General features: G+C 36.8%; 1 protein-coding gene across 2 annotated transcripts; it reads left to right on the top strand.

Annotated features, from left to right (window-relative positions):
- Positions 1–954: 954 nt before the first annotated feature.
- On the top strand, positions 955–21,408 carry CRLS1 (cardiolipin synthase 1). Of its 2 annotated transcripts, none has more exons than XM_037811538.1 (7): positions 955–1,451; positions 4,060–4,197; positions 8,531–8,660; positions 15,986–16,071; positions 16,924–16,992; positions 18,499–18,590; positions 20,426–21,408. In XM_037811538.1, exons 1-7 carry the CDS (start codon positions 1,131–1,133, stop codon positions 20,511–20,513), a joined length of 924 nt encoding a protein of 307 aa, XP_037667466.1. In that variant the 5' UTR covers positions 955–1,130; the 3' UTR covers positions 20,514–21,408. The 2 variants fall into 2 exon arrangements, with proteins under 2 accessions (XP_037667466.1, XP_037667467.1); XM_037811539.1 differs by having other exon boundaries at positions 995–1,114.
- Positions 21,409–26,397: the final 4,989 nt, after the last annotated feature.

The following is a 26,397-nucleotide window of genomic DNA, read 5'->3' as shown; positions in this document are numbered from 1 at the left end:
AAATTCTGAGAGATTGAGAAACTTTCTTGAATTATGAAGAATTGGAAAGAGCCAATAAAGACATCTCTGGGAGGGGAAAGAATAGGACAGATTTGAATGCTCTCCTCTCCCTTCCCAAGGTTATCCAGAATTGATGTCTATGTATGAGAAATGTAGGTGTTTGATTTCAATATGATTGTTTAAAAATTATACTTTTTACATTGGTAGGTCAAGAATTTTAATTTTTCTATTATGCATTTCAATATATGCATAAGAAATGGAAGATATTCTTTTGATAAATGCTCAGATTTACAATAATATTCGATTTCAATTGGTCTTTCCCTTTCCGAACCACCTGAACTCAGATCGACTTTAAGATGGAATGCCATCACCGGGCTGGGGGAAGATAAGCAGCAGGGCGGTGGGAAACTTTGAAATTATTTGATACGGAACTAAACAAGAATATAATTCCGAAATATTGCAATATAACAGTTAATGATAAACTGATTCTTAATTATCTTGGATATTCTAATAAGCAAGTTTCTTAACCTTTCCATGCCTCTATTTCCTTATCTGTAAAAACAGAGGTAATAACGGAACCTATCTCAGAATTATTGGGAGGATTAAATGGGATAAGCCATGTGAACATTAAGCACAATGCCTGGCAATTTATTAACTACTTTTCTCTGTACCAGACATTTTAATAAAATTTAAACCTCCCAAGAAGGCCCAGGGCGCCGCACAAACCTCGGAGGGGACCCTTCTGCCGGCCGCGGACTCAGATGGTTCCTGTCCCCTCGCGGGCATTCCTCCCTACTAGCTCCCCTCCATCCCTCCGCACGGACCCGGGCTCCCTAGCCGCGGGCGGAGAGGAGCGAGCGGCACGCGCCGGCTGCCTCCCCTCCACATGCCTCCGGGGGCGCTGGGAAGTCTGGCGGCGGCGGTGTTGCAAAAGCGTCGCAAAGCCGTCCGTCCTTGACGGCTCCGGGCCAAATGTATAAGCGGAGCTTGCAGGGTTTTGAAAACTGGTATGGAGATGGCGGGGGCCGAGCTTCTCCATAATTGCTGGGACTCGATGGAGAAGCGGATCGCCAGTACCCGAGGCTGCTGAGCTCTCGCCTCCTGCGTTCGCGCGGTACGGCCGCAGGGCCATGCTGGCCTCGCGCGTAGCGCGCGGCTCATGGGGGGCGCTGCGTGGCGCCGCCTGGGTGAGGGGGGCGCGGCATGGTGAGAGGCGCGCCCGCGGGGCCCTGCTGCGGGCCCTGCCCTCGCCCTGCTGCCTGGGCTGCTTGGGCTTCCTTGCGGAGCGCTGGCGGCTGCGCCCGGTCACGCTTGGCCTGAGGCTTCCTGGGGCTGGCCCACGAAGCCACTGCTCCGGCGCGGGGAAGGCGGCCCCGGAGCCCGCGGCCGGAGAAGGCACCGCCGCGGAATCCCGGAGCAGCCAGTGGGGCCCGGCGAGCGCCGCCAGCCTGGTACGTACCGAGGAAGAGGGTGGAGGGCCGGTCCTGGGCCTCCGGGGGTCGCTGGCCCTACCGAGGCTTGGTCCCGGGTGCGAATAAAGTTCTGTAGTCGGTTCAGGCCAGACCCTTCCGTCTTATAACTTTTAAACCGTTTCCTTGAAGAAAAGTCACGGGCAGGCCATTTGGTCGGGATGAATTTTAGGGGCACCAACCGGGTCGGCCGTTTTTTTGGTCACCTTCAGTCTCAGTGGTGAAGCTTGAAATATCCCCGCTTCTATCCGCACCCATTGCTGGAAGGGCCTCTGAATATTGCATTGGTTAAAATAGCCTTCGCTTCTTGTCTTTAATTAGAAGTTCATTTTTAATTTTCTGAAGCGAATCTCCAATGTTTACGGGAAGTGTGAGACTCTTCAGAAAGGTTTGCAATCCTTTGTGTTTGCTTTCGCAAGTTTGGCTCACCATCATTTGCCCTTTCATAACCTACATATTACAGGATGGAGGGAAAGAATTGAAGTCGTAATTAAAAGCTCGTTAAACCTCTAATTATAGAAAAAGGTTAAAACTCTGTTCTTAAGGCAATGGAGGGAAGTATTTGTCCACTTACTTTCTCCTGTTGCCTACCTTTTACCAAGCTAAAGACACCAGAACAAGTGTGGGAGAGCTTTTGATGTCATGTTAGCTAGACTCATGCAATTATTACATCTTCAATTGTTATGTCTTCAGTGGGCCCCTGTACTGCTTTCATCAGATGTACAGCATGGGTTGAGGTGACCACATCCTGGCAGGGGTCTCAGCTCCACTAATAGCTAAAGCATGTCGCCATTTGGATGCTGGCTGCTTTGAGGTTTTCATATCCTGGCTGAAGTCCTTGCCAGAACGCCAGTAGTGGGTCGAGTATGCCACAGGTTATCTGGTTGGGTAATCTGAGATTAGCTCTCTTTATTTTAACTTTGAAACTTCTACAAATTTAATGATTAGAAATTAATGAGGTACATTATTTTAACTGAAATGTTTTGTGTGGAGCTATAAACAACCCCTTTCACTGTTCCAGCAGCCTTCAGTCCTGTTTTAATTCACCGGATGAAATGATCTGGCTATTTGCAGCTTTGTCTTGAATTTTGCCCCACGGATATCTCTGAGACTAATATGGGGCCTCTTTATTCTGCCCTTTTGCTTTGTTATTCTTTTTTCTCAATCATGAACTACCTTGTTTTCCCCTAAGAGTTACTGTGACATTGGATCAATATTTAACTTATTCTGTACCACACTATGGTCAATAGACTTATCTCTTTTTGGCCTGGACCTTGAAAACACTCTTACCTTTGAACTTGAATTTGGATTATGTTCCAAGAAGGTTTCCATTTAGTTATATAATGTGGTCTGCTTTCAATAAAAGACCCCTGAATAGAGGTTTGCTTCTTCATTGAGGATTGTTCCCTGGAGAATCTGAAGTTTTTCTGTTGCTTTCAGTCATGGTATTTGTCCACCTGACCCCAACAGCAACAGCCCCATTATACCTCCAAGCTGATGTGAATGTTTCTTGCCAGATCCTATTTTTAAACACAAACTTCCTTTCTTTAGAAGCCACCTTTTCTTCCAAGATGGTTCATGGAATTTTAAAAGATGTCTTATAAATGTAGACTGGCACTTTTTTTCTTTTTAACCCAAATTAAGGTTCAGGCAAGTTGGTTACTGATTAAGAAAGAGGTTAAGTAGGATTAACTCTTGGGAAGAAATGTCCCATGGGGGACTCAGTGGAGAAAAAAATCCATGCTTTAGGCAAAGGCATTTTTTTGGTGTTATTTCTGTACCCTTGTGCAGGGTGGCTTAGCCCTGCTGGGCTGGGCTTTTTAAAGTTGAAATATCCTCTGACAAAAGATTTTTGGCAAGGAAGGGATATTCTTGAGGGCACCTGCCAAAGAGCCCTTTTGTTAGTGCCGTCTTCAAACAGCTTGCTCTGAATGAAGTTTCAGGGAATCACAAAGCTGGCATATGGGAGCTGTGAAAATCCTGGGTTTCCAGTTGGAGGTCTTAACATTATTTCCATGGCTGTTTTGAACAGACTTATAAAATTTCTCTTTATTTCTTGTTTCTCAGTTCCTATTCCTATCTCCATTTTATTCCATCAGTTCTCCAACTTAATGATAAGGTTATAGAATTAAGTCAGACTTTTTTTCCTCTTCATTTGTATTTTTATACACCATGTAGCATTCAGCATTCCTTTGATAAGTATAGGGGTATTTGTGTAGGGGAGTGAGGGAGTTTATTTGCAATTAATGTTTTAAGCTGAAATGCATGGGGTTGATAATTTGCTGTTTACTGACGTATATATTAAAGGTTTGACTTTAATATAGTAGATAATATATGTTTTTTCTCTCTTTAGGAAAAAACTTCAGTATATCTAGTATATATTTTAGTCTTTATTTGGGTACATGGTACATCTTTGTCTTCTGTATTTTGAAAGAGTTGTAGAAAGTTGTCTGTAAAAATAACAAAAGTATGGATTTTAAAACTCAATTTCAAGTATCCAATTTAAAGACTGTATTTTTCTAATGCATATAGTTATTTCAAGTATGAATTTGTAGTATTTAATATAAGTTTTCTTTTCATTGTGTTTTAGTATGAAAACCCATGGACAATCCCAAATATGTTGTCTATGACGAGAATTGGCTTGGCCCCAGTTTTGGGCTATTTGATTATTGAAGAAGATTTTAATATTGCACTAGGAGTTTTTGCTTTAGCCGGACTAACTGATTTGGTAAGTTGTAAATGCACTCTGTCTGTTTTCCTCCCCTTCCAAATCCCAGGGTCTCTTCTACTACACTGAAGTAACACAACCTTAGCCTGCTTTTCCTTGGAAGGAAATCTTTAAGATGAATTCAACTAGTGCTTTGTGTAAGGACTTGTCTTTAGCATCTATGTGGGACTTTGTTTATAACGACCTAAGGAAGAAAATCAAGGCAGTAGGAAGGCATAGAAGTGGGGCCTTTTACTTTTGATTTTAAAGAAAAAACCTTAGAAATCTCCAAGTTGCTGAGTGCTTGCTTTTGGAATAGAAATAAAGGAGAGAAGCTTTATAACTGTTTTCTGTGTATTGTGAGTCAGGATAGACAGAAATATTCTGATCTGCAACAACAGTTAGTTTTATTGGTGGAGGAGCAAACAATGGGCCTGTTGTTTTGACCCAGAGAAGACTGGGTATGACCAGGGAGTTTGTGGAGGCCAGAGGTTTGCTCACATTTATGCTAGCAGGAGGTACCCCTCAGATTTGGTTCCTGATCCCTGTTCTACACTCCTGTGGCCACCCTAGGCTAAGCCTTGGGCGTCTGTCCTTCTTCCACTGCTCCAGCAGATGGATAAAGGAGAAAAGAGCTCCTGGACACAACCATATCAGTTTTGGGTGAAGGGAAGATTTATTGGTCTGTCTCAAATTAGAACTTGAGATATAATTTTATGCATTAAATAGACTTTTCTGGACTGGCCAGATAACTCCATCATCTTGTATACCATTATTTGTATTTATTACTCACCTTGTTTCATAAAGGATTTGGATTGGCTTACAAAATTACATACCCTAAAAAAATACAGTGAGGGAAGTGGGGGAAAAGTGGAGGAAAAACTTAAAATCAGGGCAAAGTTAGCTTGTAGAAATCAATATAAGGCTGATCTATGTGATCCATGTGATCATCAGGACCATAATAATGATTTGGCACCCCTGCAAATGGATTTATATTTGAAAAGCTTTGCTTAGTATTTATTTAGTGAGAATAGAGAGAAATTAATTTTCTATTAGTAAAGTTACATAACACCTTTCTTTGTAATGTCACCTGCTCCTTTTGAGGTTCCTAGAAACAAAATTCCATCTGCACAGTAGCATGGTAAGCAGTGAAAAATGAACTGAAGATTTTGGAGAATAAGCACAGAAGAGCATTTGCATTATATGGCATTTCAAAATAAGCATCAAAAATGTAGTCTTTCAAATTGGCTCTCACCTCTCTTTCCAGAGTTCAGCTCCTATTTGTCACCACCTCTCCCCATTCTCACAATCTCTCCTTTTCTTTTGCCTGTGCTTTTATCTCTGAAGCCTGAAGGCCTGTACTTATTATTATTATGCTCTCCAAAACTGTCAAAGGCCATTATACTGAAAATGCAAAATATTTTTTTTGCCTAACAGCCAAGATTTTTTCCAGTTACTGAAGTTGCTGTTTTTTTTGTGCTAGATTTGTGTGTGTGTGTGTGTGTGTGTGTGTATGTGTATGTTTTAACTGCCACACAAGAATGCAGTATTCACTGAATATATGGAAGGCCCAATTTACATTTTCTAGTTATATAAGATGATGTATGTGGAAACCTGAGTTGTCTGACATATTTTCTATGGAGGTTTTGATTCTTCTAGGTTCAGTAGCTGGGCAGCTGGCTAACTCATCTAGGGTTTAAGCAGGAAAATGACAAGGTCTGATTTGTGCTCTGTGGGGGGCGTGGATTATAGGAAAGCAAGAGTCGAAGCAGAGAGCCTGGTTAGGAGGCTTGCAGTAACCTATGGAGCAGTTGTAGTAGCTTGGACTGGGTGGTAGTTTGAAACTAGAGAGAAATAGATGGGTTTGAGAAATATTTTGGAGATAAGAGTTGATTTGTTTATGGATTGGATATATTGGGGGGTTGTGAGAGAAGGTGAGTCAAATAAGAGTGCTAGGCTGTTTTTCTTTTTTTCTTTCTTTCTTTCTTTTTTTTTCTTTTCAACAACCAGGGGCATGATGTCTGTGATGGACAACATTTAGGGCAAAATATCAAGCGTCATGATGTCTGTGCACATAGAGGTATCAAGTGGGCAGTTGACTATAGTAGTTTGGAATGGGAGGAAGTCATGGTTACAGATACAGATTTGGGAGTTAGCATATAGATGGTTAAGTCTTAGAGAAATCATCTAGGTGGCTGTAAAAGAAGAGATGGGATCAGATAAACAAGTCCTGGGGCACTTCCAGCAAGTAGAGCAATGGAAAAGAGCCAATAAAGGACACTGAGAAGGAATGTCCAGTGAGAAAGAAAGGAAATTAGGCAATGGGTTGTCCCAGGAAGTAAGTAAAGAAAGTGCTTCAATTGTATTGTGGTCAAATAAGCTAAAAATAGAGAATTCACAGATGGCCTTTATGAGAGGGGTAAGGACAGTCAGAGTGGGTTGACGAGCAAATGTGAGGTGGTAATGACAACAGAAATCTCTGAGGAAGTTTTGCTTTGTAGGGGAATAGAGAAATAGGGTCAGAGAAAGGTAGTTTTTAACGATATGCTACATTATGGAATTTTTTGTCAGTTAATGAACTGATCAATTGATTAAATGTTCAAGTGGAAAGGGAGAGATTATTGATGAGGGGGGTTGGGAGAGGAGGGAGGCACATATTAGAAGGTGTGGGCATAGGATCAGGGAAGGCAGAATGGAAGTGAGTCTTAGTAAGTGGTGTATTTGGTGGTGGGAATAGGAGGGAGTTGCTGACAAGCTGTTCCTTTTATCCCAAGGAAAATACAGGCATGGTCATCAGAATGAAAGGAGTTGAGAAAGAGTAAGTTTGAAATGAGAGCAAATGGTGTGAAAAGAAAAGGTAAACATGGTAGGCAGGTGCAGGATTGCCAGGAAGTACTGAGTGCAGTTATGAATTGAAAGTGAGACTTGCCCATCCATTTACATGTTTTTCTTGACCAGTGTTCATTTGCTTGGGTGCAGGTCTGGAGTTCAGGGATAGTTATGTTTAAGCAGAAGTGAGGAAGTTAACAGATGTTTGCAAACGAGTGATGATATTGATGGCCTTGGAATTTCATGCGAGTTAGCGACTGTTGAGGACAAGGGGGGTGATAATGGTAAAAAAGTGGGAGATTAAGTCTTCTGAGATTAGAAACTAAACTGAAACCGGGATCTTCCAAGGCCCCAGTTGCCAGTTCTAGAAACTTTCTGTTAGACAACATTATGTCTAGCACACTTAAGAGGAAAATAGATTTTCGATTGCACTAGTAGGAGTTAGTAACTGATAGTTTTTGAGGATTTACTAAGATGCTGAGAACAGAACAAGTATTAATCACATTATGTACTGAAGACGAATAATACTTTGAGGTAGGTTATATTATCTCTGGTTTACAAATGAGGAAACTGAGGCTTAGTGAGGCCAAGTATCTTGCTCAAGGTTGCACAGCTAGTAAGTGGTACAGCCAGGATTTGCAGCCAGTTCATTCAGCTTCAGAAACCATGTTTTTAACCACTGTCTTGTACTACTACTTTCTATGGCAACTAGTTTATACTTTTAAGAGCTGTGGGCAGGTCAAACAAAACCAGCATGCAGGCCCCATTTTGCCTACTGGCAATCAGATGTGACCTCTATTTTAAAATATAATTTGTTTCCAAGAACAGAGATATAAGTAACTTAAGTATCAGAAATTTCACCTAGGCCAGATTCAGAGAGTGAGTCTTTTATTCAAATAAAGTTATAAAATAGAATCAATATTCAATTAACATTGTTAAACAAAATAAAAGTTAAAAAATAATAACAGCTATAATTTAGAGAGTTGAATTATATTATGGGAAAGTAGGTAGGGGTCATGAAAGTTAGAGTCGCACAGCCAAAAGAAAATCCTTAGAAGTAAAAGCAGCTATTTGAGCTGTAATAAAATTAGCCCATGGGTCAGAAGATGGGGCTCCTAGCCCCTGCTCTGTCAATAATACTTTCTGTGAGTTTTTGCTCTGTCAGTAATACTTTCTGTGAGTTTTGGTTGGGTTGCTTACATGTCTCAATTTGTGCCTGGGCTTATCCCACAAAGGGACATTGTAAAATTATTGAGTAATAATAGGAAGGCATTGAGAAAGAAAAGTAAAGAAATGAGAAATTGTTTTGACATTACATAGTTTTAAGGCTTCAAAAAATTTCTAATTTAAAAGCTATATATATGCCAATGAAAGAATGAGAATGAGGGTAAGAAATAGAAGAGATTTTATTAACATTTTAATAAAAGTATAGTGGTTATTCTGGTATCTCCTTAAACTTCAGGATATCTACTCTGTACCTATTATGACATTTATTTAAAAAAAAAAAAACAACTTCTATTTTCAGTTGGATGGATTTATTGCTCGAAACTGGGCCAATCAAAAATCAGCTTTGGGAAGTGCTCTTGATCCACTTGCTGATAAAATACTTATCAGTATCTTGTATATTAGCTTGACCTATGCAGATCTTATTCCAGGTAAGAACACTGTCATGAGTTCTTTTAAAATAGCACAGAGAAGAATGACATTAGACAGCCTAGAGTTTCTCCTGATTGAGAAACTAAGAATTTTTGTTCCAAAGATATATTTTTTAACTTTAAACTATTTCCCTAATTTTAAACTATTCAACTATTTGCTTGTCAATCTGTTTGTTTTACTTTAGAATTTGTGTCCTTGTTGTACTAGTAGAATCAGTTGTTTTCTCAGTAAGATTGTTTAAAATTATAATTAAGCAAATATTATTTCACAATGCTAATTCAAACATTACTCTAGAACGTTTTGGAGCTGTGTTATATTTTCTTTGTGTGCAGCTTTTTGAAAGCAATTTAAAGTTTCCCTATGCCTATTATCTTTAAGTAAATTTAATCATAATAAATGAGAACTTTGAAATCCTGAAGATGTCTGTAAAATTTTACAGTATTAGTATTATTATTTAGACATTTAGACAATTTTCAAATTATACAGTTTGTACATTATATGAAAACTCTTCTAACAAGATTTTATGATCGTTTGCTTTGTATTTTGCATGTGCTTTTCTGATTGTACATTTTCTACTTTGTCTATATTTCTCATTCAGTGTTTCTCCCTCAGTTTGAATTAAACTATTTATTTCCAAGAGTTAGAAATAGGATCTGAGAACAAAGAAGCTGCCATATGGTCCTTCAGTGGCATGTTATTATTGACATTTGATAGAAGTCGAGTGGCATTTCACTCCAGTGTAGTTTGCTCAAGCTGGAGACTTTTTCTCTTTGCCTTTAGGTTTTTAATTTCCCATACCAAAGTAAAATATAAATTGGACTGTTTGTGCTTCTTTGAAAGTCAGAATTGAAGTGTGTATATGATTTGGAATTAATGAGGATTAAATGAACCAAGAGAGCATTCTGTTGAATATGTTATGCAAAATTTAAATGATCTGTTTTGAGTTTGTGTTTTCTTACCTTCCATTTTCTCAGAGTTACATTGTATTCTTTACAAGGTGGCCAGTCATATCTCTGTTCTATAGAAACTGTTTCCAGATTTTTGGTATTGTGGATTCTGTTGCTGTGAGCTTTACCTAAGTGATAGATGTGGATTGCTGTCTAAGCCCACAATTATAACTGGGACTTCCCTCCACTATCCTAGGAATTTCCATTTTCTTTCTTCTGTGTAGGGTCTATTGTTTCCAGCCTCCCTTGTCTTCCTTTTTGTTACTCTTTGTGGTAGTGTGTCCTGCGGTTGTTTGCTGAGAAAGGGTGTCACATTGTAACCAAATGTTTAGATGTCTTGCACATCTGAAATGTCTTTATTCTACTCTCATACTTGATTGAGAGTTGAGTAAGGTATAATTTTTCAACTGCAGATTATTTTCACTTAGAACTTTTAAGACCCTGTTTAGACTCCCAGTTTCATCTTTCTATTGAGAAGTCCCGTGTTGTTTGATAACTTTTCCTTCGAATGTAATTGTATTCTGTATTAGAAAGCTTTTAAGATTTTCTGCATTATTCCTAGTTGATGTTTTTGATGTATTTTAAAAGTGATCTCTTTTAGAAATTCATTTCCTAACTGTTTATATGGTTACACAGTTACCCCAGCACTTTCTATTGATCTGTACTTCCTACAATGTTCTTAAATACGTGAGTCTTTTTCTGGGTTGTCTAATCCCCTCACCCCCACCCCCCCATAGATTTGTGTATCTTTGCACCAGTACCACCGTTAGTTACTCTTGATTTGCTAAAAGTCCTGATATCTGGTAGAGCAAGTTCTTCTACCTTAGATATTTTTACCCCTTTCCATTTGTGGGTAAATTTTAGAATTAGCTTTTCAAATTTCACCAAAAAACCTTTTGGGATTTTGGTTGGGATTGTATTGAATTATGGATCTATTTGGCAGAAGTGACATCTTCACAATATGAGCCTTCTAGTTCATGAACATGATGTATCTACTCTATTTAGGTCTTCTTTAATGTCTCTCATAGTAATATACATTCTTGCCTTACTACTGCACTGGTTAGGCTCTCCAGTACAGTGTTGATAGCAGGTGATAGCAGGTGTCTGTCTTATTCCCAGTCTCAAAGGGAAAGCTTTCATCATTTCACTATTAAATATGATATTTCCTGTAGAGTTTTGTAGATACCATTTTTCAGGCTAAAGAAGTTCACTTATGTTTGCAGTTTGCTAAGACTTTTTATCATACTCTTTTTCTTTATGTATTATGATCATTGATCATATGATTTTTCCCTTTAATTTATTTGTATGTGGTGAATTACGTTATTTATTTTCTAATGTTAGACTAACCTGCAGTTACTGGTATAAATTCAACTTGATCATGATGTGTTAGGAAGATATTGCTGGATTTGGTTTGTTAATATTTTATATCTAGATTCATGAGGTTCAATTGTAAAAATTTTAACAAAACTATAATCCTCATTAACTTTTTGATGTCTGTAGAATATGCAGTGATATCCCCCCTTTTCATCCTGATTATTAGTTATTTGTCCCTTTTTTTCCTTGATGAGTCTTGTCAGAGTTTTGTCAGTTTTGTTAATCTTTTCAAAGTACCACCTTTGGCCTTGTAGAAATTTTCTGATGTGTGGTTTACCACTTCATTAAATCTTTATCTTTTATTTCTTTCTCCTCTTATTTTGGAAGGGTTTCCTTACTGTTCTTTTCTAAATTCTTTAGATCTGTTGTGTCTAGTAGCAATATAATGGAAGCGATGTATGTACTTTTAAATTTTCTAATGGCTATATGAAAAAAAGAAACAGGTGAAAATAATTTTAATGATATATTTTATTTCACCCACTATATCCAAAATATTATCATTTCAACATGTAATCAATAAAAAATTATTGATATTTTTTTCCAAACTACACCTTCAAAATTTCTTGTGTATTCTTGCATGTACAGCACTCTCAATTTGGATTTGTCACATTTCTAGTGCTTAATAGCCACCTATGGCTAGTGTCTACATTTTGGTCAGCACAGCAGTAGGTGGATACTAAATTCAATGCTTTTCAGCTTTTATTTTCTAAAGTTTTCATGTAAGGTTATACAGTTCTCTAAGTTCACTTTCGCCACATCTCATGTTGATGTTAATATTTTTGTCATTGTCCAGTTAAAATGTTTTTCTGTTTCCCTTTTGATTCTTTCTTTGACCTTTAGGGTTGAGAGAAATGTATTTCTTAATTTTCCAACAGTTTGTAAACATTTCATGACTATGTCAAATGAGTTCATATTCTCAGTGGTTGGGTGTGATGGTCTATAAATGCCCATTAGGTCCAGTTTTTAATCCTGATGTATTTCTTTACTGACTTTTTTTTTTTTTTTTTTTTTTACTTTTTAAAATTTCTTTTGGTTTCCTTATTATGTCAGTTACTAAGAATGGTTTAAAATTTCTCATTCTGTATGTGGTTTCTCTCTATTTTTGTAGTTGTGATATCGTTCTGAATCCTTTGAAGAACTGTTCGTTATTCAGTGTGTATAAATATATAATTATTATATCTTCTGGGTGAATTGAACATTTTATTATGAAGTGATCCTCTGTATCTTTTAATAATGATTTTTGCGTTAATGTTTGATTTGTTAGATGTTACTATACCTACACTAGCTTACTTCTGGTTAGTGTTTGTATGGTATGTCATTTTCATGTTTTTATTTTCAACTTCTGTATCTTTCTATTTTAGTTATCTCTTGTAAACAACACATAGATGGGGTTTCTTTCTTTTGTCCAGTCTAACAATATTTTTCTTTTAATTGGAGCATTTAATTCATTATCATTTATTGTGATTACTAACGTTTGTATTTGTCTGTCATTTCATTTTGTTTTACTTATCCCATATGTTCTTTCCTACTTTTGTCATTGTATTTTCTTTCCCTGTACAAGTTTTGATGTTTTTATATGCTATTTCCATTTTGTTATTCTCAAAATTATAACATTCATCCTTGTCTTTGATAAGTTTAATGTTAATAACGACGAAATTCTGAACACTGAAAGGACCTTAGAATAATTTAACTCATTTAGTCTTCTCTCACCTTATGTTATTGCTGTCGTATTTTAATTTTATGTATTTCTTAAACCCAAATGATCTTATTGTTTATACAGTCATTGTTCATTTAGATTTATATTTGCTACTTTTTTCTAGTTTATATTTGATATGTTTCAGATCTTCCATCTAGGATCATTTTCCTTTTGTCTAAAGTTATATCTTTATTAAAAAAATAATAAAGGTCTACTGGTGATAAACTTGTATTTGTTTATCTGAAAATTTTTTTGTTATTAATCTTAAATGATATTTTTGTTGAGTATAGAATTCTGGGTTGGTAGTTATTTTCTTTTGGCATATTTAAAGTGTCTTTACATTGCCTTTCATTACTTTGTTGGTATTAAGAAAACAGCTGCTAATCCACTGTGTTTTTTGGAAGGTAATCTTTTTCCTCTTGCTGTTTTTAAGATTTCCTCTTCATCTTTAGTTTTCCTCAATTTCACAATAATATTTCTTGTTGTGGGTTTCTTCCTTATTTATCCTGCTTGGGAATTGTTGGCATTTGTTGTTTTATCAGTTCTGGAGAATTCTCAGCCATAATCTCAGATATTGATATTGCCCTGTTCTTTCTCTTCTCTTCTTTTGGGACCTAAGTTAGACTGTGTTCTTTAAGTGTCTTATCCTCTTTTCTGTACATGCCATCATTTTATCTTTTGTAGCTCCATTTTGTGTAGTTGCTGATGAGCTAGCTAGCTTTCAGTTCTCTAACTCTCTCTTCAGCTGTGCCAAATCTGTTAAACCCATCCAGCTAATCCTTCTAGTTTTTTCAATTTGAAAATTTCTATTTGATTTTTCATGTGTCACAAAATGCCATTCTTTTTTTCAACCACTTAAAAATGTAAAGACTATTCCTAGCTGTGGGATGCTGCAGCCCTGGTATAGAGACCTAGCACGATGGTGTCAGGGCGGGCCCTGGGGGGGATCTCACTGCTCTTTATTCTGACTTTCTGGGACCCTCTGATGACATTTGGTTTGCTTCTTGTGGGCATCCCTTTCTAAGGACTTAGGTTTCAACTATCCCCACTTTATTAAGGTATTTATTACTCATAAACTTAGTCAACACTTTGGTATTTGTCTCCTCTCTCTGTTCTCTTTGTCTTTGTGACTTTATATGTTTCATTCCTTTTCTGTCATTTTAGAAGGGTTTCAGAGAGAGTAGAGAGAAATGCACATATGTAGTCTTGCATCTCCTTTTTATACTACATTTTTGTAAAATTTCAATCCACCTTGATTTGAATGGCCTTGTTTCTTAAAGAGTAAAAAATAAATTTTCTTCCTTAGCTAGGATAATGAATCATTCTGTTTTTCTTGTTTTTTTGTTTGTTTGTTTGTTTTTATGAGAGTGGGGAGAGGGATGAAAACAAATATGTCTACTTTTTACATTTATAACTGTTGTAGGATGTGACTCAAAGTTAATTTCTCCTTATGTGCATCTGTGCCACATTTACCAAATAGTGATTTCTTTGCACACCATTGTATTGTTTCCGGTTTATCATATACTAAATTCTTATTGTGGGTTTGAGTCAATTTTGAGACTAATTATTCTGCTAAATTTATTGTTTTAAATGTAGTAACCTGTTGACTGATGATTACTTTTAATATGTAAAAGTGATTTGATTTTATTAATTATTTCCCTTTAACACTAATAAAATTTGGCTATGATGTACCTCCTTGTTCGCAAACATTAACTGCATTTTATTCAGAGTTAGCAGGTGGGGAGAAAAACCTTGGAGGGGTCCCTGACACATTTAACTCCCCCTACCTGCCACTAACACACTGTCTCGCTGTCTGATAAGCAAAGTAAAACCTACTTTACCTCTGGAAGAAAAGGGAATGGGGGGGGGGGGCTGGGAGAGAAAGAAAGCAGAATCAGTTAGAAGATTCAAAAGCCAGAGAACTGGATAAAATTGTCCAGTGAACCAAAGTAAGAGCTTATGTACTGTCAGTTGGCAGGAGCCTTAGATCATTTCGTACAGTGAGGTCCCAGCCTGGCTGTGCATGTATTTTGCAGATACAGAAGTGCCTCCTAAAAATCATGGCTTGCTTGTTTTGTTGCTTGACTCCTACAGCTCTGTCTTCTGTTTGTCCCAGTTGCCATGACTTGAGTGGATAAGCCTCTTCTCTTTGGAATAGTGTTATTGTCGAGAACTAGGCCAGAGATCAACACTTAAGTCACAGCTTTGATCAGCAGAGATTTCAATTTTAAATCTGTAATTAATCAGTGAGATTTTGTCAAGTTACAGAGTCATGGATTGTCAGAACTGGAGAGGACCACCTATGTGCAGCCTCTAAAGTAATTCATAAAAGAGCTTTTTGCAAGTATTATGGGAAAGATGCACATGGTCCTTTTATTTTAGTTATTGAAACAATTCGAACTATCTGTTGGCCTCAAGATTTTTTCCCATTTTTATAAATAAACAATTTTTTTCTTTAAAAGTGATACATATTCATGGTAAACACTTCCTACAATGCAGAAGGATGCAAACTGAAGAGCAGGACCTCGTCCTTCACCAAGGGAGTAGGAGTTTCTGGGGTATCCACCTAAAATATCCTTCTGCTGGCTGGCTCTGGCTCTAGAGATATGCTGTAGAATCTGAGGAGTAATGAGAAAACTATTGACAAGTTGAATTCATTTTAATTAGAATTCATTGAATGAATGGGGCCTGGGGAAAACATAATTGCCTCAGTAGGAACTGGCTGGAAAAGAATGAAAAATTTTATTTCTCCAGATGTAGCACATACAACACATTTTACTCTTCCCAGAATACACTAGAATGCAGAAGCAAGCAGTTGACACTGCTGAACTTCCAGACTGGTTTGAGTCCTCCAACATCCTTCTTAATCTCTTCACCATCTCTTACCATATAATTCTAACAAGCCTGGTGATCTTTTCTCCAGACTCACAAAGCTGAGAAAAGTAGCAAAGGAGATAGTGAGGGCCGAGTAGAGCTGACACTATTAACTGCAGAATATAGCTTAAAAATATATGCAAAAGAAAAACCAAAAAGAGGTGAGAAGATCAACATTTTGAAAGGTAGGCTCAATTCAAAATGCCATAGTCTGTACTAGATTTTCTCTTGCAGAGCCAGTTAAAGAACTTAAAAATCTATGGTTCATTATGATAACTCTTAACCATCAATAAGTACTGATTCATTATAAAATTTTCACTTATGTGAAACATCAGTTTTATGGTAAGGCTAAGTAAATGTGGCTTAATTGTATTCATAATTTATTGACAGTTTTCAAAATTCCAATCAAAACTATTTTATATTTGATTTTCAGTTTCACTTACTTATATGATCATTTCAAGAGATGTAATGTTGATTGCTGCCGTTTTTTATGTCAGATATCGAACTCTTCCAACACCGGTGAGTTGTTTAACGCCAATAAAAAAAATAGTAAAGATTCACTCTTTTGTATACTGACTTTAACTTTATAAGAATCATTTGTGACAGTTATTTTTTGATCCATTTATCAGGAATTTTTAAAAATTCTTGTTATCTGAATCACCCACTAAGGTAGTGAATAAGCAAAAAAAGTGCATGTTTCTGTTTTAGGTCAAAATCTTTTCAATTGATTTACCACATAAAGCACAGACCAGCCAGCCCTGTCTCTAGCAGCAAACTCTGTTAGGAGTGTGTCACATGGATCAAAGCTCCTTTTGCGGTTTAATTTAGCCTCTCCTGTAGATTGTCTAGACCTGTTTTTAAAATCAGAATTGTATGAGCATGGAATGGTTTGTTCACATATTTGTTCACTGGTTCTACAGATATTTGAGCACATAAGCATAGCATAATAACCTCATCTTTCGGTTCCCAATCCAGTGAAAATACAGCAGTATTTTATTCATCTTATGTTTTTAATCTATAAAAGGAAATAGTGATGAGTTTTATTGAATTTATTTATTTAAAGAATGTGATCAAGCAGACTTGATCATAGCTTTTGCTGTTTAGAATTTTATAGGAATTAAGAAATAAATCCATAAATTAAAAAAAAATCTTTACAATAGCCATTGAAGGGAAGTTTTTATAACTGATTTATAAAGAATGCAGCTACTGCTTAGTTAGTAAAATATAAGAAGATGCACATAAAGTGCTTACCTAGCATTTAGCGTGACATACAGTGAACACCCAGTAGCTATTATCTACATATAATAACAAAGTGTTTGTTTTAAACTTGAACAACAAATTGAATACGCTGTCTTTTTTGTCCTCTGCCAGCGAACACTTGCTAAATATTTCAATCCTTGCTATGCCACTGCTAGGTTAAAACCAACATTCATCAGCAAGGTAAGAGACATACAACGTCCTTATTTCCTTGAATTTTTATTTTAATGAAGATAAACCTCAGTCTGAAGCAGCTAAAAATGAAACATTTAAATACTTTAACTGTAGAAGTTGGAGAGTGGGGTCATGCAGACAACTTTAACCCAATTATTTTGTCCTCCAAGCTTTTTGAATCTTTAGTATGAGCATTGTGCTTTGTGTTGATGGTTTGCAGTCTCTGAATGGGGCAATAGGGTCATCGGTTAGGGAAGATCTAAGGAAAGTGAAGCTTCTTGATTGAGATAGAGAGATAATGAAGGTTCCCTCCTGTTATTACTCCCTCCCTTCCTGTGGTGAAAACACCATATAATAAGGTCCTTTCATTTTCACTAACAGACCTGCTGCTCTTAGTTGTCCATTCTGTTTTCCTGAACCCCCTTCAAGACAATAATTATATGCCAATTTTTGTACTCAGAGAGGTCACTATTAATGCCTCTCAAGCATATTTATTTTTCAGGTAGCCTTGATAAGTATACTGTAACCATTCTTTTTGCCCTATCCCTTGTGGCAGAGGTTTAATGGGTTAGAAATGCAGATCATTTGTGGGACAGAGGGGCAAGTACTTTTATACCAGAGACTGACTCTGGAGTGGACCTTTACCTGCATACATGGGGCCATTTTTGACTTCAAGTGACTTCTGTTGTTCAGCAGTTTGAGTGTAGCATTACTTAGTAAGTAGCATAGAGAGGTGCAGGGACAAATGCCCCAAACTCTTGTCCTTGTAGGAAGACCTCCAGACAAAATTTGTTCATTTTAAAAAATGAAGTAGACTCCTTATCATTTGGCTGCAGAATGGATGATAGGGCAGAGTGGCACATCATCCACTGTTCCATGCTTCACAGACTCTTCCCCAGAACACTTCTCATGATGAGTAAAGTCTCCAATGTATTTCTGGTTCTGTTTTCTTCCTTTTCTCTTCAATGCCATCTTTCAGGCTAGGGAAGCCTACTTGTTTCTCCAGAAACCTCTTTTCTGGAGATGAATGCATTTCAATTTTCTAACTTCACGGGTTTTGCCAGGTGGGCAAGTGAAAGGAGTCTTGATAGAGGTTCCCAAAAATCTGAGTTCTAAGGTTTGGTTCTGTTAACCAGCTGAAAAGTCACTTAATGACTTAACTATTTCCATACTTACAGGGCTGTTTAGTGGGCAGTTTAAAAAAAGAAAAGGCAAAGAATTTTGCAAAGTTACTCAGTTGCTATGGAACTTCAAGATAGCGTTATTTTCTGACAATTGCCGTTACCCTCACCATAAGGAACAGCTATGTAGACTCTTGGGCCAGTTAGTGAGCTTGACCCATTTGTGTGTTCTCTTGCTATGGAGGCCAACTTCTTTGGCAGAGATATTACAGATCAACACCAAGCATGCTAAGTGAGGGTATACTGCATTATAGCCTGATGGGCTACCCACCTTTGTCACATGAGATTATAACAGAGCTGGTTGGCACTATTCATTCACAACTTCTTTTTATAGGTAAATACAGCAGTCCAGTTAATATTGGTGGCAGCTTCTTTGGCAGCTCCGGTTTTCAATTATGTTGACAGCATTTATCTTCAGATACTTTGGTAAGCTAAATTTAGAATTACCCCCAGAGATTGTCAACAAAATGGCTTATTGAAAGTTCTGGGATTACTTTGTTCTTTTGGTGTTTATTTGAACACTGACTGGATAAAGCTGTGGGGTATATTTTATCTTTGAAACCCAGCCTTAAGAAGCTTACTAGCAAGTACAGGATGTACAAATTAATATTCATGCAAGTTGAAAGGAATGAAAAGTACAGATAATATGTTGGGGTTCTAAGAAGGGAAAAATGCTTCCAGGTAGGAAGGAGAGAGAAAGGTTCAGAGAGGAAGTGGCATTTGAGCCTTGAGGTCTAGGTGGATTTCATACAGGAAGAGATTGAGAGATTTAGGATAGGCCATTTCAGGTGAAAGACAGATCCTGAGCAACATCAGAGATGTGGGAGCGTGGACCTGAGACAGTAAATTCAGCTACTTGGCTGGAATCTGTTACTAGAGAAAAGGTTATATTGGTAGGGAAACTTGGAGAAAGGAGTTTTAATTTTATTTTCTTATGCTAAGTGTTTATTTGTAGCCTTGAAAATGTGTCAAATTCAAACTTCCAGAGTCTAAAATATGCCATATTGATATTGAAGTAAATTACTCTATTTTAGTACACTTTTAATTATAATTCAAGCCTTCTTGCTTGATGCAGTCTAGGCCAGAAAATAGTTGGTTAATCAGAGTCAGCCAAGCCAAATAATCTCTTAAAATGCCACACACTCTGAACTTTTTATTTTACTCCACAATATATAAATGTACTTTCATTCTGTTCATTGTTTATCTTCTGATATAGGACCAAGGCTTGTGTATAAGTTCATCAATTGGAGTTTCTTTTTTCTTGAATAAACAACATCTATAATATGTCCTCTCTGATTTTCATTTTTGGCTTCTTTAAAGTGACGTAAGAATTTAAGGTATTTACAAAACAATATGTGTAGGAACTGTCTAGATTTTTACTATTTTTCTTGAATCTTAAGAGTCATCTTGCCTACTTTTTAGCAATTCACCTTTCTCAAGTCTTTTCAGAGTATCCAACTTAGTTTGCACAGGAACAGCAACTCTTCCTACACATATGTTTTATTGGTTTATGTATTTAGAATATCAAACTGACATAAACAGTTTTGGGATCAAATAAAAGTGAATCTTGATGAGCCTAAACCTCACACATAGAAGCAGAAGTGCATGGGTGCAATAAAATTAACCTGTTAGCTGTATCATTCAGCAAGTCTCATGCATCTCTCATGTATTTCAGCATCTCATGTAATTTCAGAGGGAATCAAGGTGTTGGTTAATCTGATATTTCACTTAAGGATCAGTAAAGAAAACTGAAATTTATTTAAAATGACTCAGATATTCTTAGAGTCCTCAAAATCTGCGGGAAATAGATTCCAATACTCTAAGCAGCATGGAGCAGTGGAAAAAGTACATTGGCTCTGGAGCTGACACGAGGCAAGGCTCAAACATAATTATGCGGCCCTAAGCGAGTTCCCTGGGTCTCCATTTCCTCCTCTGTAAATTGAGGTTGTTCTGAGAATAAAAGGAGAACAGAAGACACCTAGAATAATGTGTAGATAAGAATGAGAATTGCTATTATTATTTGTTAGGGCTCATTAACGAGATTAATTTTGTTTGACATTAGTAATTCAAATGAAGTCTTAAAAGGAGTGTGGATTTTTATAGTGGAAAAAATTAGAATACACAGCACTTTTACTTTACTTTAACTAAGGTATCTATTTTTCATCTGGTCCTTGGAAAAGAAGAGATCAAAATTTTTCTTTATGATTCTCACAGTTTTCTCAACTTGACAACTAAATTTCATTTCTTCTCTTCCATAAAAGGTGTTTTACAGCTTTCACCACAGCTGCATCGGCTTACAGTTACTATCATTATGGTCGGAAAACTGTTCAAGTGATAAAAGACAAATGAAAGTCATCCATCATCATTAGCAAGGAACAGTATGCAGTAGGCATTGCTGGCATCAGAGCCAATTGGAAATCCACAAGCGTTTCCCCATTTTGGTGTTCAGCTTGAGAAAGGACTTGTCAGAACAAACCATGTCATCAAAATTGAAGTGATGTGCATTGAAAATAAGCTTGATCATGGGCATATGCGGAATTTCCCATGTATTTTTAAATACAAATAAAACTATAATTTAGAATTTTTTTATCTTAGGTTTCTTGATTAATTTATAAAATACAATTATTGTCTGTCATTTTTAAATATGTTTTTGTTTTCTTTTCAAGTCCAGAGCATGGAAATTGAAGAGTTGCAGCCTCCCTTTAAGTAAAATTTAGATTGCTTACAAAGCACTAGGGAATTTCCTGACTGTAAATATATATCCTGTGCAACTTAACTCAACAGTTGTATGGTTTTTAGATCCATGTATGCATTAACAGTTTACATGGTTAATATTTTGATCATTTAGAATAATGATAGAATAAAAGTAGCTTAGCTGTGGATGAAGTTGTAAAAAGATTTAAAATGCAGTGAGTTTTGAAAATAATAGGCTCCAGCAAAATAGAAGGTGTTGAAGTTTATGTTCCATAAAGTCTTCCTCTCAGGTGCCTAACAATTTATGTATTAGGATAACAACAAATATAGCTGGAATATGAGGACATGTCCATTACCCTTTGCATCCAAGAGGCAGTACTTCACATCATGCCTCTTTACTATGTTTCTATAGCAATGTTTGTATGATATTGGAAACTGAATTCATGTGATTTGTAAATATGAAACTGTATATTTTTCAATATATTTTTAAACTTTGGGAAATCTTTTTTGTTGTTAAGATGTTAAAGGAATAAAAGAGCTGGAAATAACACTTTTCTTGATGATAAGCTTATTGGCAAACTGGTAAATCCCTTTTTTAACATATCTACAATGCATGAAACGGTAGAGTTCAGCAGTGGGGTTTCAGTCTCTCATGTTAGTGGATGACACTGTTCATCCCGTGTGAATGAGTACATATGACAGATTCATCCTGAAGGTTTCACATTTCAAAACAGGAGTTTTCTTTGGGACTGATTTCCTTTCCTTTTAACCTGTTTATCTCTGTCTAAAATGTATGGCTTATAATGAACAAGGAAACTATAAATGGCTTCAGAAAGGAACTCAAACACTAACTTATTTTCTTTCATAGATTCAACATTTTTATTGCATGTTTTCCGCGGTGCATGGGAGAGGAAAAGATGTACAAAGTGATAGTTTTGTTGACATTGTGGATAGTTAACATTTATTGCACAGCGATTACGTGCATTCTTACTTGGTCTTCATAAATACCCTAGAAGGTCAGTGTTGTCCTCATTTTACAGATGAGACTGAAACTTAAAGGTTCTGAAACTCATTTAAGATCACATACCTAGGACATTGCCTGTGTCACTTCTGACATATTGATGAGATTTAGAAAAGACAGTATATGTCTATGAAGATTTTATAGTAAATGAAAGATATATGTTAAAGAATCTTTATCCTATTAAAAACCCCGTGTGATACACCTAGCTCCTCTACTGATGACAGAATTTTAAAAGTTACCAAGTGCTGTCAATCCAGCCAGGGTGCTTAATTCTGGACAAACAGAATATTTCATTGTTGGATTTCTAAGTAGATTTTTTTTCATACTTTTCATTCTCTTTTTTTCATACTCTGATATTTTTATCACCTCCTTTTTAATGCTATGTGTTGTGACTTCTAAGAAGAATAAAGAAACATAATCTTAAAGAATATTATGTATTTTAAAATTAGGTTGTTAAACTGTATTTTCATCTTTTTATTTTTTTTTTTAATTCAGTTTTATTGAAATATATTCACAAACCATACAGTCATCCATGGTATACAATCATCTGTTCACAGTATGATCATATAGTTATGCGTTCGTCACCACAATCTATTTCTGAACATTTTCCTTACATCAGAAAGAATCAGAATAAGAATAAAAAATAAAAGTGAAAAGAGAATACCCAAACCATCCCCCCATCCCACCCTATTTGACATTTAGTTTTTACTCCCATTTTTCTACTGATTTTTTTTCAATTTTTTAACTTTGTTTATCAAAAAATTAAAAACAAACAGGCAAACAACAACCAAAAAAACCCCACAACGTTTCAAACAAAGCAATGGATTAAGGAAAACAAATAACCTAAAATAACTACTTTGCTTCCAATATGTTCCTACCATACCCCAAGAAAATTAATAAACCATGTCCAAACTGAGGAGTAAGAAAAACAAATAATCTAAAATAACTACATTGCTTCCAACATGTTCCTACCATACCCCAAGAAAATTAACAACCCCTAAGAAAACAAAGGAATAAGAGAAAAAAAAAAACCTAAAATAACTCTATTGCTTCCAACATGATCTTACTATATCCAAGAAAGTTTACAAACCATAATCATTCCTGAGCATTCCCATAACATTGAGATTACCCTCCATAGTTTATCTGTTCTTATTAGATTATCATTCCCCCTCCACTAATTGGTATCTCTAGGTCCCCTACATTCTACAGTATAAAACATTGTACATTTTTCACAGAATTCACATTAGTGGTAACATACAATATCTCTCTTTGTGCCTGGCTTATTTTGCTCAGCATTATGTCTTTTTTTTTTTTTTTTATCTTCATTTTATTGAGATATATTCATATACCACGCATTCATACAAAACAAATCGTACTTTCGATTGTTCACAGTACCATTACATAGTTGTACATTCATCACCCAAATCAATCCCTGACACCTTCATTAGCACACACACAAGAATAACAAGAATAATAATTAGAGTGAAAAAGAGCAATTGAACTAAAAAAGAACACTGGGTACCTTTGTCTGTTTGTTTCCTTCCCCTATTTTTCTACTCATCCATCCATAAACTAGACAAAGTGGAGTGTGGTCCTTATGGCTTTCCCAATCCCCTTGTCACCCCTCATAAGCTACATTTTTATACAACTGTCTTTGAGATTCATGGGTTCTGGGTTGTAGTTTGATAGTTTCAGGTATCCACCACCAGCTACCCCAATTCTTTAGAACCTAAAAAGGGTTGTCTAAAGTGTGCGTAAGAGTGCCCACCAGAGTGACCTCTCGGCTCCTTTTGGATTCTCTCTGCCACTGAAACTTATTTCATTTCCTTTCACATCCCCCTTTTGGTCAAGAAGATGTTCTCTGTCCCACGATGCCAGGTCTACATTCCTCCCCGGGAGTCATATTCCACGTTGCCAGGGAGATTCACTCCCCTGGGTGTCTGATCCCACGTAGCGGGGAGGGCAGTGATTTCACCTTTCAAGTTGGCTTAGCTAGAGAGACAGGGCCACATCTGAGCAACAAAGAGGCACCCGGGAGGAGGCTCCTAGGCACAACCATAGGGAGGCCTAGCCTCTCCTTTGCAGCAACCGTCTTCCCAAGGGTAAAACCTGTGGTAGAGGGCTCAACCCATCAAACCACCAGTCCCCTATGTCTGTGGTCATGTTAGCAACCATGGAGGTGGGGTAGGCGAATACCCCTGCATTCTCCACAGGCTCCTCAAGGGGGCACTGCATCTTTTTTTTTTCCTTGTTTTTTTTTTTTTTTTTTTACTTTCCCTTCTTTTTTAAATCAACTGTATGAAAAAAAAGTTAAAAAGAAAACAAACATACAATAAAAGAACATTTCAAAGAGACCATAACAAGGGAGTAAGAAAAAGACAACTAACCTAAGATAACTGCTTAACTTCCAACATGTTCCTACTTTACCCCAAGAAAGTTACCTAATATAGCAACATTTCTGTGAACTTGCTCCTACTATATCCATCAGAAATTAACAGACCATAGTCATTCCTGGGCATCCCCAGAACGTTAAATAGCTTATCTGTTCTTCTTGGATTATTGTTCCCCCTTCCTTAATTGCTCTCTATTGCTAGTTCCCCTACATTCTACATTATAAGCCATTTGTTTTACATTTTTCAAAGTTCACATTAGTGGTAGCATATAATATTTGTCTTTTTGTGCCTGGCTTATTTCGCTTAGCATTATGTCTTCAAGGTTCATCCATGTTGTCATATGTTTCACGAGATCGTTCCTTCTTACTGCCGCGTAGTATTCCATCGTGTGTATATACCACATTTTATTTATCCACTCATCTGTTGAAGGACATTTGGGTTGTTTCCATCCGTTGGCAATTGTGAATAATGCTGCTATGAACATTGGTGTGCAGATATCTGTTCGTGTCACTGCTTTCCGATCTTCCGGGTATATACCGAGAAGTGCAATCGCTGGATCGAATGGTAACTCTATATCTAGTTTTCTAAGGAACTGCCAGACTGACTTCCAGAGTGGCTGAACCATTATACAGTCCCACCAACAGTGAATAAGAGTTCCAATTTCTCCACATCCCCTCCAGCATTTGTAGTTTCCTGTTTGTTTAATGGCAGCCATTCTAACCGGTGTTAGATGGTATCTCATTGTGGTCTTAATTTGCATCTCTCTAATAGCTAGTGAAGCTGAACATTTTTTCATGTGTTTCTTGGCCATTTGTATTTCCTCTTCAGAGAACTGTCTTTTCATATCTTTTGCCCATTTTATAATTGGGCCGACTGTACTATTGTCATTGAGTTGTAGGATTTCTTTATATATGCAAGATATCAGTCTTTTGTCAGATACATGGCTTCCAAAAATTTTTTCCCATTGAGTTGGCTGCCTCTTTACCTTTTTGAGAAATTCCTTTGAGGTGCAGAAACTTCTAAGCTTGAGGAGTTCCCATTTATCTATTTTCTCTTTTGTTGCTTGTGCTTTGGGTGTAAAATCTAGGAAGTGGCCACCTAATACAAGGTCTTGAAGATGTTTTCCTACATTATCTTCTAGGAGTTTTATGGTACTTTCTTTTATATTGAGATCTTTGGTCCATTTTGAGTTAATTTTTGTGTAGGGGGTGAGGTAGGGGTCCTCTTTCATTCTTTTGGATATGGATATCCAACTCTCCCAGCCCCATTTGTTGAAAAGACCATTATGACTCAGTTCAGTGACTTTGGGGGCCTTATCAAAGATCAGTCGGCCATAGATCTGAGGGTCTATCTCCGAATTCTCAATTCGATTCCATTGATCTATATGTCTATCTTTGTGCCAGTACCATGCTGTTTTGGCAACTGTGGCTTTATAATAAGCTTCAAAGTCAGGGAGTGTAAGTCCTCCCACTTCGTTTTTCTTTTTTAGAGTGTCTTTAGCAGTTCGAGGCATCTTCCCTTTCCAAATAAATTTGATAACTAGCTTTTCCAAGTCTGCAAAGTAGGTTGTTGGAATTTTGATTGGGATTGCATTGAATCTGTAGATGAGTTTGGGTAGAATTGACATCTTAATGACATTTAGTCTTCCTATCCATGAACATGGAATATTTTTCCATCTTTTAAGGTCCCTTTCTATTTCTTTTAGTAGAGTTATGTAGTTTTCTTTGTATAGGTCTTTTACATCTTTGGTTAAGTTTATTCCTAGGTACTTGATTTTTTTAGTTGCTATTGAAAATGGTATCTTCTTCTTGAGTGTCTCTTCAGTTTGTTCATTTCTAGCATATAGAAACATTACTGACTTATGTGCATTAACCTTGTATCCCGCTACTTTGCTAAATTTGTTTATTAGCTCTAGTAGCTGTATCGTCGATTTCTCAGGGTTTTCTAGATATAAGATCGTATCATCTGCAAACAATGACAGTTTTACTTCTTCTTTTCCAATTTGGATGCCTTTTATTTCTTTGTCTTGCCGGATTGCCCTGGCTAGCACTTCCAGCACAATGTTGAATAACAGTGGTGATAGCGGGCATCCTTGTCTTGTTCCTGATCTTAGAGGGAAGGCTTT

Source organism: Choloepus didactylus, chromosome 19, assembly GCF_015220235.1.
Source record: "Choloepus didactylus isolate mChoDid1 chromosome 19, mChoDid1.pri, whole genome shotgun sequence".
Lineage (NCBI taxonomy): Eukaryota > Metazoa > Chordata > Mammalia > Pilosa > Megalonychidae > Choloepus > Choloepus didactylus.
Note: the sequence above shows the minus strand (reverse complement) of the source record. Positions and strands in the feature narration are given on the sequence as shown.

Coding starts and splice junctions, on each gene's coding strand:
- CRLS1 (XM_037811538.1), top strand. CDS start 1,131: ATGCTGGCCTCGCGCGTAGCGCGCGGCTCATGGGGGGCGCTGCGTGGC. Junction 4,198..8,530: donor TAGCCGGACTAACTGATTTG/GTAAGTTGTAAA, acceptor TTCTATTTTCAG/TTGGATGGATTTATTGCTCG. Junction 16,072..16,923: donor ATCGAACTCTTCCAACACCG/GTGAGTTGTTTA, acceptor GTCCTCTGCCAG/CGAACACTTGCTAAATATTT.